Genomic DNA, 12904 nt, shown 5'->3' on the forward strand with positions numbered 1-12904 from the left:
ATAGACACTCCTCAAATCCTGTAATGAACTCCACAGGGCATCCAATTTTGATGTATTAGGATTTTTTTTTATAATGAGTACATTGTTGGAAATCACATTTTCTATCTGCAGGAGCTGGAGATGAAACTGAGCTGACATCTTACCTCTTTGTAGTTAATTAGCAAGGGAAAAGTAGTGTTTTGAATCTTGTATAGGAAGGGAGGTATTAGTCATCCACGGCTCCCCTTTTCCCTTCGAACACCTGGATCTTTTTGTGTGATCTTTGATTTGGTTTAACAGTCTGGATGGGTCTTGTTGGCTGGGAAAGATGAGGGGAATTGAAGAATGACTATTATTTAAGGGAAAAAAAAAAAAAACTATAGCTCACTTTTGCCCACCATCTTGCTTTTAGCATAAATAAAATAGATCAGATCTTTTTCTTTTAAAGACCAATTCCTTACCTGGACCCAGACTATAGGTAACACCCATGCCACAAGAGTCTTTTGATGTCGCCACATTAACATTTGTCACCGTTGAATCCCCAGCACTTAATGCAGTGCCTGGAACTTAGTAGGTATTCAGTAAATATATATTAATCAATGAGTAAATTAAATGAGTGTTGATCCACACAGTCAAGTGTTAAAGTTGCATTAATGGTATCTAATACCTTTCTCGGAGTAGTCTCTGTGTCCATCGTAAGACACGTGGTAAGATTTTCATAGAATTTAGTAGTTAGGAGCAGAGAGGCAGAGCATGTATGTATGATTCCATTTAGGGGACTGGTCCTTAGGGAGGTGAGCAGTGCTGGGGTCAGCATGGACCGTCATCTAGGACCAAGTAAGTGGTAAAGAAATTCAGCACAAAGATTTTTCTGACCTGTATGTATTTATTAAAGTCAGGGTACATGCCTGATCCTACTGAGTAGGCCACTTCCCTGCTCTCTCTCCTCTTCTAACCAGCTTGATGTAGCAAAAACTCATCATGTGAACCTGGAAGAGCTAAAGATAACATTTCCCGCATGGGATGGAAAGCTGTGACACAGGCTGATTTATCTTAGGGTTCTCTTTAAAAACACCTGGTTCTATGAAGCTGCAAGGCTTTAGATGACTACAGAATGCCTGAACTCTCCTTTATGTCTCTCCTGGAATGTTTTGTCTTATAAGGAATGACTGCCCATAATCTACCCCTCTGCATTCATTCACCTTTCTTTGTTGTCACTGGGTGAAGTGACACTGGGAAATGCTTAGGGAGGACATTCATTCTTTTCATTTTTCCTTTCAAGATATTTTTGAACAACAATGTGAAACCACTTATAATGCTGCTGTGAATTGTTAACAAGCACGTTTGCACATCACATCTATTATGCTATTTGCACAAAGTTCTGTGAAGAAACAGCTCGAAGTATTTTTAAGATATAGCCTTTTATCTCTGGAAGCACCAGAAAGTATTTGCAGATTGGTCTCAAATCAAATTAGCCTAGCACATTGGTGAGTTCCTGGAGGCATGAGCATTTCTGTAAGTGGTTCCTAGCCCCCTTAATCCTTTTGATCATTTGCACTGTGTATTTTTACACAGGGTCTTGTACTTTGGAGAAATAAAATAAGGAAACTTAAAGGTGAGTTTGATGAGGGCTTCTCTACATTGTTTGTCAATGCAGATGGATCTTGAATTTTAATGGTAATAGTTTCTTTTAAACAACCAAGCTTTTTTAGACCTCTCTTCAAATAATGTCAGTTCTCAGATTATGTCTGAAAGTGTTTGCTGGTGAGTGGAAATTTTTCCTGACCCCTTATTGCTGCCACAAAAGAAGAACCTAATCCTGGAAAACTGTCCTGACAGCCTGGATGTCAATTACCCTACAGCTGTGTTTTTTTATCTGGGCCACTGCCCATGTGACATTTGTTGTCATTTGGTGGCTTCAGGCATCTACGCCTGGCTCAGGGTCATAGACTGAGCCTGAGCTTCACCTCTGGTTAAAACCTGGTTGGCTCTTCACTGGATCCTGCCACTTACTGGCTGTGAGACATTGTGCGAGAATACTTGTGGAGAGGCCTCAGTTTCTTCATCTGTAAAATGGGGTCCACATCTCATAAAATTGTTGTGGGCAATATTTGTATGCCTATGTTCATAGCAGCATTATTTACTATAGCCAAAGGTGGAAGCAAATAAAGTGTCCATTGCCAGATGAATGGATAAACCAAGTATGGTATATACATATAATGGAATATTATTCGGCCTTAAAAAAGGTAAAAATATTCTGATAGAAGGTTCAACACGGATGAACCTTGAGGACATTATGCTAAGTGAGATAAGCCAGTCACACACACACACACACACACACACACACACACACACACAAATACTGTGTAATTCCACTCAAATGCGATACTTAGAGTAGTCAAATTCAAGGGACAGAATTAGGCTGGTGGTTGCCTGGGGCTGGGGACGGGGAGAATGGGGAGTTAGTGTTTAATGGCTACAGTTTTAGTTTTGCAAGATGAAAAAAGTTCTAGTGGTGATAGTAGCACAACAATGTGAATCACTTAATGCCATTGAGCTGTACACTTACAAATGGGTAAGATGGGAAATTTATGTTATGTGTATTTTCCACAACAGAAAAAAAAATTGTTGTGAGCATTAAAACACATCAAATAGGTAAAGTGCCCACCATTTTGTCAGTATTCAGTAAATAGTAACAGCTTTTACTATGGTTAGGAGGTTGTATTTTAATGGTTACATATATTTCACCATGTGATTATACCAAAATTTCTTTCTTTTTTTTTTTTTGTTTGACTTTTGGCTTTCTTATAGTACTCTACCATTATAATAATGATGGAGTGAATTTTTTCGTGTGTTTATATATGTTTTCCATTATTTGGAGTTACATCTTTGAGACAGATTTCCTGACCACTTAGTCAGGGTAAATTATCTTAATCTTTGTGGCTCTTGCTACGTAAACCAGTGGGTTTTGAGGGTAGTCAATTACCCTGTTACCAGCCATGTAAGGAAGCCAGTTTTATAGCACTAGGTATACTTTTGAGCTGTTTTACAAAATGTAATAAGAGATGGGTATATATTAATGTTTCAATATGTGTTTATTTCCTTTTATCATTAAAAATCTTGAGCATTTTTTGTCTTGATTTACATTTATTTTTTTCTATGTGTATTGCCTGTTTACACCTTCTGTCTATATTTCTAGTGTGGTTTCTGTGTCTTTCTTGCCAAATATATTTGTCATGTCTGTAACATATTGTTGCCATTTTTAATATTTAGAAGGTTTAATTCTTATGTAGTTAAATAATTTATTTAAACATTTCAGAGTACAAAATGGTAATATTTTAAAGTAGATAAAAATGATTTTATAATAATCACGATTATTAATATATTTTCTTCCTATAATTCCCCATCATTTTCTTCATGTTAGTATAAAATTTGCTTCAATGCTCAACTTAGATGACTACAGTATTTGAATTAAAATTATGTAGACTGATTAATAATAAAATATTAATAACCCAATATAAAAAGGACATTACGAAAATTAGAGCAAATAGAAATTAAAGTTATTAATAAACATGACTTTTTTCTTTCTAATAATTAAATTCATTGAAAATAAAATGATAGTATTGCAGCTATAAATTGCTAATGATTAAAAACATTGTAAGAATGACTGAGACTGGCCCTCACTTATGCTGCTAGTGGGGAGAGGAAATTGGGTCAACTTTACTGAATAGCAGTTTGGCACGAGGTGTCAAGAAATTTAAAAATGTTTATAAACATTGATTTAGAAATGCTGCTTATATAACTATGGCTTTGAGGCAGCCTCAGAAATGTGAAAAAATATTTACATTCACTAAATCACTAAAAATAGATTTAGGCTAAATGCCCAATGACCAGGAATGATTGGATAAATAATAGTACAACCTTATTTGGAGTGTTACATGGGCATTATAAATGGCATTTTAAAATTTTTTTTCAGTGATATGGGGAAATACAATATGCTAGTAAGTAGAAAAAGCATGATGTAATGGTTACAATAAAACATATTTTATGTGGTGATATGCATGTGTGTGTGTATGTATCTTGTACATATTCAGGAAGAGATGTATAAAAAAAATCGACACTACTTATATGGTAGGAGTATAGGTGATTTTTATTTTCTTTTTAATACTTTCACACATTTTCTAAGCTTCATATTGCTTGTAAATTATTGTTTCTACAATCAGAAATAAATTTAAATATTAAAAAAAAGATTAAAGATTGTGAACAGACTTCTCTCCTGTTCTGGATTCATGTTCACTTTGCTCTCCTTGCTGTGATGTATTGGATAGAATCCTGGACAGTAAGTCAAAAGGTACTTTTTCAGTTTATGGTCCAGAGATTTATTAGCTATGCAACCTTGGGCAAATGTAACCTATTTGTATCTCAGTTTTCCCATCTGAAAAATAGAGATCTCTGCCTTCCCTGTCTATACCATTGGATAGTTGTGAGAATGAAGGTGAGATTACCAACAAATGGGAAAACACTTTTGTAAACTAAGGTACAAGTTCAAGGCATTGCTGAAACTGCTGTGAGTTTTGATAATTTGCTGGAAGAACTCATAGAATTTACTGAGCGCTGTTATCCTCACTTTTTTAGCAGGGAAAAGAAAGAGAAGGGAGAAAAAAATCAGGCGAAGGAAGAGATGCATAGGGCAGAGCCTGGAAGTGTTCCAGGGCTCCCTTCTGTGTCTTCTCCCGTGCAGTCAGGGTGCGTTACTCTCCCGGCACCCACGCGTGGCAATATGCAAGTATCGTCAACCAGGAGATTCACCCAAGCCTTGGTGTCCAGAGTTTTTACTGGGGCTTCATTGTATGCATGTGATTGATTGATTGTCCACATGACTGAACTTAGTTTCTAGGTCAACTGTATTCCCAAAGCCCCCATCTTTCACCACATGGTTGGTTATCCCAGCATAGCCAGCTCTGACCCTATCACTGTTGGATCTGGCCAACCCTTCTGTAAAATTCAGCCCTGGCCCTAAGACTATTGGCGTGTCCAGCCTCCCCTTAAAGAAGGACACTCCAATTGGGTATGACATAGATTACCTTCCAGAGGCCAAGGCGAAAGTCAGATATCTCTTTGCACTAGGCTAAATTCTTAACTACACATAAGGTGACCAAAAAGAGATGGAAAACAAATTTTAATGTAGAGATGATGTTAGCATGGAGGAGTCTGTTATTTACTATGTTCTAACACTCTAAAATAAGGAAGGACATGAATTCCATAGGTACAAGTGAATATCCGCTTCACTGATTCACAGAACCTTGGGGACCACCTTTGAGAATGGGCATGGGTACTGGAGAGAGACATTTGATACAGTACTTGTCTATCACAGAGACAAATTAGGCTGAGAAAGCACTTACCGCCCCACTGGGGGTCCGAACCTGACCCTTGCATTAGTGTTGGCAGCACAACGAATTGTCCCTTCATTAGTGAATTTATCTAATGTGAACAAGTAACAAACCTGCTTTTTACAGGTGTCTCTTTCTGGCATCATCTTACTCTGTATCGCAGCTGAGCTCACTACCTATAGCGTGGGGTGATGATAAAAATAAATTGTTTCACTCCCCTTTGCAGAGTTTCAAATCTTGAGCACTATATCAGAGTAGATCCAAAAGATTTTGTAGGGTGAGATTGGAAAAATGAAAACCCAAGTTTGTTTTCTCATGAAATTAAAAAAAAAAAAAAAATTAAAGTACAGTGGAGCAGCCATCATCCTCAGGAAGCTTGCTAGAGGATAGCTATATGCTTTTATGGAAAAAGAACCAGTTCCAGAGACTTAAAATGGAAGCATTAGCAAAAGGACAATTATGCTCCCACCGTTCTTCCAGCATGAAGAATTTTAGCCTTGGTCTGGTGGTTTTTTTCTGAAACAAATAACTTGTAATAAATTGATGTTGTCAGTAAATTTTGGTTGTATGTTCTGTTTCTTTCAAGGAAAAACTGGCCATGCAGAAGTAGTTCGAGTGGTGTACCAGCCAGAACACATCAGCTTTGAGGAACTGCTCAAGGTCTTCTGGGAGAATCATGACCCGACCCAAGGTAGATGAGTGAGCCAGTATTTAATTATCTTACTAATTACAGCTGGGATAATTAGTGTTTGAGCTGCATGGAAGAGATGAACCTTGAAATCACACAGGAGCTCAAGAATATGATTGCAGACATTTATTGACGGAGAAGAGGGGGGGCGGGGGAGAAAAAGGGTGAGAGAATAAAGGCGCAGCCACCGTCTGCACCCCTCCCCCCTTTACAGCTGTCAGGGGTGGGAAAATTCCCACAGAGAAAGAGCCAGACAATAGAGATTCGTTCACCTTTGATTATTGCATTATTCCTCCTTAATGCAGTCCTTTGTCTACAAAATTAAAGTGTCTTTCTAGCAGCTCCAAAGTTTTCCTGATTTATGGTTCCTTTATTTCACTGAATTTAGCCTTTCTCATCTTTTGACGTTATCAGGTTTTTTTAAAAAAAAAAATGTCTGTAGGTGATAAAAAAGAACATAAAGGTAAAATGCAGTATTCAGTGGGTCCACAATGCTTGTGTTATGTTTTTTTCATTAACTCTTTATTACAACTCATGCTCTTATGGAAGTATATTTGGACATAGGTAAATTTGTTTATGTTATTTAAAGGTTTCATTTGTTTTCTTTGGAATTCATTATATGGAAATATTAATATATTTGAGCTATAAACAATGGTGGCCAGAAATCTTATTGAAGGCACATACAAGCAGAAACTCTATGTTGGCAGATATCATTGTAATATTTGATAATGGAGCAATTTCCAGATTTCATCCTAACAGCCTTATAAGCACTGTTTTGCCAACAATATGATCAGATATTATGAAGCTTACGAACTGAAAAGTCCTATATAGTAGATGTGATTTTTACAAACCCTGTTCATTTAGTAATCAACCTATTTATCAAAATATTTCCCTTTGGTGTCAGGTTTCTGTGTGGCAAGTATGCCGTGTTGACTGTTTCCTGATGCATGGATGTGTTTTTCCAAATGTTCATTGTGTTTTGTGGTACATCCTTAATATGACCCAAGCAGCACAGGTTAGTGCATCCTGAGTTCTGGTTCTGAGAACAACCCAATGACGAGGAGATTTGCCAGAAGGCAAGTGTCAGAGCCAAGTCAAGAGTTGCAAAATGATAAAGGAGCCAGGGTCAGGCAGGCCCAGGACCCAGGCACGTCCGCCAACGATGGTGAAGGTCTGGGAAGGAGGCCAGGAGCAGACTTTTCATTCTAGTAAAGTTTGGTTTGATGTTGGGGGACGAATCACAGGCGGGAACAATTAGTCCTTCCCTGGAACTGTTGTATGAGAGAAAAAAAGTGTTCTCACTTTGTGGGGGATGCCGAAGTGACAAAGTGACGGTGCTGGGTGTGTGCAAAGAGCCTGACCTGGGAGAAGCAAGGGAGGGAGATGAGCAGAGACGCTGAGAGGCGAGCGATGGGAAGAGAGAACCTTCAGGACGCTCTGAGGCCCTGAGACTTGTCGTTCCTGCAGCTCTTCCTCCAGTTTTGAGAACTCTCCTTGTAGCTTTCCGAGCAGCGAGAGCTACTAGATACCCTCCTTTTTTTTTTTTTTTTTTAATTTAAGCCAGTTTGTTGGGTTTTTATTATTTGCAACAAAAATCCTGACTAATCCACTTATTCAACCCTAATAATCATTGTGCTCATTGTGCTCATTTTATTGAGTAGCTGTTTATTAACCATGTGCCTTTGGCTCTACAAATCAGAGGTCTTAAGCCATTTGGTTAATAGTGTTACCGTTGATTCAGACATGGAGTGAAGGACAACAAAAATTGTTTAAGACCTGTTGGTGGTTTGATTAGGGGGTTTCTTGATAATTCAGAATTAAGAATTGGGGTTTAAAATTGGGGATATATGGCCTGATAACATTCCAAAAAGGCTCCAAATGACTTGCTTGATGCTGATGGCAGCATCTGGATCCAGCCCTGCCTGAAGCTCAAGTTTATTTTCTTTCCCTTACACCTGCAGGGCCCAAGCTTCCTGACCAGGAAGACTACTTCTAAGGATAAATATTTTCATGGATCACCTATATGATATAGTTGGGCCTTTAGTATCTTTTTGAAAGCGAATACATTAAAATGCTGCTATGAATTTAATCATACTTTGAATTCGATGCCTGTTTTATTAGCCAACACAATGTCACGTACCTCTGGAAAATGGAAATGCTTATGTGCATAATGAATTCTACAGCTTCTGGGACATGTCTCCTGCACAGTCAGATTTGTGGGCCTCTTGCAGTAGCCCCAGGCCTTCCCAGGGGACCGTGGCCGCAGATGGGACTGCTCCAGTGCACTCCTGAGGGAGCCGTGGCCTTCTGGCTGAGGTTGCTACTTGACCCCATATTAGTTTCCCCACTTGTATAGTTTTAGAATTTTAGCAGGATATGCAGCTACCAATCAAGACAAAATTTGATCAGACTGCTTATTGCTAAGTATGGTCATGTATCAAAATTCTGACTCCCAGAGTACAATTGATCGTGTGCAACTTCTGGGTCGTGTGCACTTAGAAGAAGGGGTGTTCTCTTCCTCATTCTTCCTTTATGCAAGTGGCATGTGGTTGTGGTGGTGAATCATCTGGACCACAGGGATGGGGACCTCACCCTTGTGATTGAGGAGCTGCAAGATAAAAGGTTCTAAAGTCAACATCCAGGCTGGATGCAGGAGAGAGACGTGCTTTGTTTTGCGCTTTTAACAGGTCATTATGGAGAGTGGATTGGGAAAAGGCAAGACAGGTAGGAAGCTGTAGCAGCCAGATGAGAGATAATGATAGCTAGGACCCACATGGTCAAGAGAAGACAAAACTGCCTTCTTTAAGCTACTGTTATTTTGGTTCAGTTCAGGCCTTTTATTATTATTATTACTTTACAACAGCTGAACTCATATCTTTACTAAAACAGCCTTAAACTATAAGCTGGTGATGAACTCCCAGTCATTCCTCTGAAGATCTTAATTAAAATGTTCCCCTAATTAAAACGTCTTTAATGAAATCCGTTAAGAGCGTGGCTCTCGGGTTAGAGACGTGGCTTTAATCAGGCCTGCCACATACTAGCCGCATGGGCTGGGAAAGGCACCTCACCTTGCCAGGTCCGGTTTCTGTCCTCACTCGACCACGTCGGTCCTAGCCATCATTCTCTCTCTGGCAGCTACAGCAGCTTCCTACCTGTCTCGCCCTTTCCCAATCCACTCTCCATAATGACCTGTTAAAAACACAAAACGAAGTATTTCTCTCTCCTGCATAAAGCACTTTTTTGGTTGTCCATCTTTAGGGGGATAAGGTACAGGCTCTTTTCAAGGACCAGCGTGGCCAGGGACTGGCTGATTGGTGCCTACTTCTCCAACTTCAGCTCCTGACTCTTTTTTCCCCTCCCCAACTCTGTTCACTCCGTTCCTAGAAGACTCAAGTGTTTTCTTGCCCACAGCTCTTGGTGTGACTGGCTCCTCCCTTTCCTTCAGCTTAAAGTGTCATGTCCTCTGAGACTCCCTGACCCACCCTAACGAAAGTAGCGCTCCCTAGCCCTCTCTCCCAGTTTTCTCTATTGCTGCATTTTCCTTCCTTCCTACCACTTATCACAAGGTGGAATGATCTGTGTCTTTGTTTATTAACTGTCTCCTCTTCTAGAAAGGAAGCTCCATATTAAATATTTTCTCATTGAACAAATGAACAAATGAATCTCAGTTTTCCAATCTGTAAAACAAATCCTATCCCATAAGTGTGTGTCAGGATGTATGAGTGGATATAGTCTGTTGGGCAGAGCCCAGTGCCAGGCAGAGAGTAAGGATGCCATATGTAACAGCTACTGCTCTCATCCTGTCTATGTGAGAGCTGTAGCACAAGCTCCTGTTTCTTTGCTTTGCTTCTTCTTGAACCCTGATATTTCCCCCACTCTTTCTCTATCATTTTTCCCCGGCAGATGTTCTGAATATTCCTGATCATTTTTTATACTTGGTTCGTGCACTTTATCCTCAGTCAGCTCCTCAACACCTTTCCCTAGCACACCACCCTCCACCTTCCCACAGTGAACTCCCAGTTGTCCTCAGAAAGCCACATGTGGCTTGCCCCAGTAGGCCACGCTATCTATGGTGTTAGGTCTCATGGGTCCCCAGGACCACACACGTGGCCTGCTGCCTTAGCCCTTAGAGACGTGAATAGGGGATTAATGCAGCTCCTCAGCCCTGGTTAGAACTAGAGCCCCCAAGGACTCTTCTGCATTCAGTGCCCTTTGATCCCACACCCCTCGCTCCCCACTCATCATGAAGCATCCCTCTAGGTGGGTTGTTCTCAGGAGGCCCCCAGAGAATCTGGGGTCGATTGGTTCATTCTATCTTGAGAAGGTTTGTTTCATAACCTCTTTCCAGGTGCACGGGAGAGGAGCGAGCCCCTGATGCTGTCTACTGGGAAACATTAATTGGAGAGAGAAAAATCCTATTTTCCTTTTGTTTCTCATCAAGTTGGCAATTAAGTGTGGCGTTCATATATTTGAACTTGCCAAATTAATATCTGAACTTCATTGTGCTGACCCTTTTAAGTTAGTTTTTTAAATAAGTCACCAGTTTTGAAGGACTACTTTTTTTTTAGATCATGTACAAGGAATCATCTGCAAATAATTAGACAGTGGAAATTATATTGTATTGCTAATGAGCAGATGTGCATACTTATAGTGGAGGAACAGCTGCACACATATAAAATGCAAAAACGACCCAAACCCAGCATTATGAATTCTGAAAGGGACTTCATTCTTTTAAGAATTTCAGAAAAGAAAAAAATGAAACAAAGAATTTAACTGTTTTTTTTTTTTATTAATTGTTCTTTCAGTTGCACTTTTCCTTGTATAACATTATCATACATGAACGTAGTATCTTTGCTATTTGCAAATGTGCTATTTGCACTTGCAAATCCCTCTCTCACATAATACTATAGAGCTTATATTTAACATTTTTCCTTTGCCTTTTTAGTGCTGTCAGGGTTTAAGGGTTTGGTGCCTACAAACAGAATGAAAGACCCCTACTGGGTGTTTTCTCTGGACGGGGCATGGTGCTAGGTGCTTACATGCATGTGAACCCATTTGATTCTTAAAGTAACCTGTGAATAAATGGTCTTAGACCCATTTTACAGATGAACGAACAGGCTCAGAGAAGCAAAGTAATTTGCCATGAGCCAGTTTGTGTATTACGGGGCAGAGCTGGGATTTGGACCTAAGACTACAATTCCAAACCTTGTGTTCTTTCCATCTATGATACCTTGTCCCAAATTACTACATGATGCTCTCAACCAACAGAAAACACAACACCCCATGACTGAAAGAGCAGCATATTCTCCAGTGAAGATAGTATCCTTTTGAGCTCCTTGAAATATCCATTACGATTTTAAAATTCTGTTAAGGATTTGCAAGATGAGAAAGTTCAAATAGGCTTTTAAAAACTTTCAACCAGGAAGAACTCTACATATTTTAGATGAGAATGGTTAAGTCATTTAAAATTTGAATAAATTGCTGAAATGATATAAAATCAATAAAAAGAATTGGAGTCAGAAGCACTCTATCACTTCACGTAAAAGAATACTAAATCAGCTAAGAGCAAAATCAGAGCTGATAACACTGGCAGGAAATAGCATTTCCAGGTGCTGGAAATGACAGTCTAGGTTATTCAGATCAACTTTTAAAAGCAACTCAAAATGTAGGACAAGATATAAAAACATATTAAAAGTATCTCATCAAAAAGCTGACAAAATGACTAGGAATTACCAGGTAAAATTCGCCAGACACGTGAACAAAGGACTAAAACACCTTTGTTCTAGGGAATTTGCCAATTCTAGAAAAGCTGAGTTTCAGGGGTCTTATTAAGGATATAGCAGGTATGACCAACACAATTAAAGCACTTGACCTAATGGGCAAATGTTAAACACTGTACCCTATTCCTTCTTATTTACATGTGGAACATATAATAGGTCATACTGTCTCAATATGTCACAAAAGGACTAAATCATAAAGATTATGTTTCTCTTACCAGAATGCAGTTATTCTGGTAATATTGCATATAGTATCTTTGCTATTTGCAAATGTGCTATTTACACTTTTAAATCCCTCTCTCATGTAATTCTATAGAGCTTATATTTAACATTTTTCCTTTGCCTTTCTAGTGCCGTAAGAGCTTAAGAGTTTGGTGCCACATAAATCTCCAATTATGCATAATAATGCAATTATGCTAGCAAAATCCTCACGTTAGAATGAGAAATTTTCTAAATATATTATGGATTGAAGATAAGGCAATATGGAAATTAAAATATTTTGAACTGACCGGTAATGAAAATACCACACATCAAAACTTATAGGGCATAGCTAAAGCAGTTCTTAGAGGGAAATTTAGAGCCTTAAATTTATACAGTAGAAGAGGAGAAGACTGAGCCAAGGATCTATCTCAAAAACTTAGAAAATCAACAACAAAATAAACCAAACAATGAAGAAGAAAAATAATAAAGATCAGAAATAAATGAAATGGAAAGTAAATGCATAGTAGAGAATATCAATGAAGCCAAAAGTTTGTATTTCAAAAAGACTAATAAAATTGATAAACCTCTGATAAGTTGATCAAGGAAAAATGAGAAGGCACAGATACCCAATATCAGGAATAAAAAATGGGATGCCACTACAGATAGACAACTTTATGTTAATAAATTTAAAAAGTTAGATTAAAACAAATTCCTAAAAAATATAACTTTAACAACACTGAATAGGCCTATATTATAAGAAATTGAATCAATCTTTTAAAAGCCTCGCATAGAAAAAACCCTGCTAGTTTTTAAAATCATCAGTGAGTTCTACCAACATTTGAGGAAAAAATCATTGTTGTCTTCCACAA

The 12904-nt window shown here is 38.6% G+C and overlaps 1 protein-coding gene across 6 annotated transcripts in view; it reads left to right on the plus strand.

Annotated features, from left to right (window-relative positions):
* The window catches only part of MSRA (methionine sulfoxide reductase A), a 329836-nt gene that overhangs the window by 215791 nt on the left and 101141 nt on the right, over positions 1-12904 (plus strand). For all 6 annotated transcript variants that reach the window (XM_016160905.2, XM_016160906.2, XM_016160907.2 and 3 more), the window contains one exon: positions 5956-6060. In XM_016160905.2, coding sequence (XP_016016391.2) covers positions 5956-6060 — 105 coding nt within the window. The remainder of the gene's footprint in view (positions 1-5955; positions 6061-12904) is intronic.

The sequence above is a fragment of the Rousettus aegyptiacus genome, unplaced genomic scaffold (genome assembly GCF_014176215.1).
Source record: "Rousettus aegyptiacus isolate mRouAeg1 unplaced genomic scaffold, mRouAeg1.p scaffold_m13_p_16, whole genome shotgun sequence".
Lineage (NCBI taxonomy): Eukaryota > Metazoa > Chordata > Mammalia > Chiroptera > Pteropodidae > Rousettus > Rousettus aegyptiacus.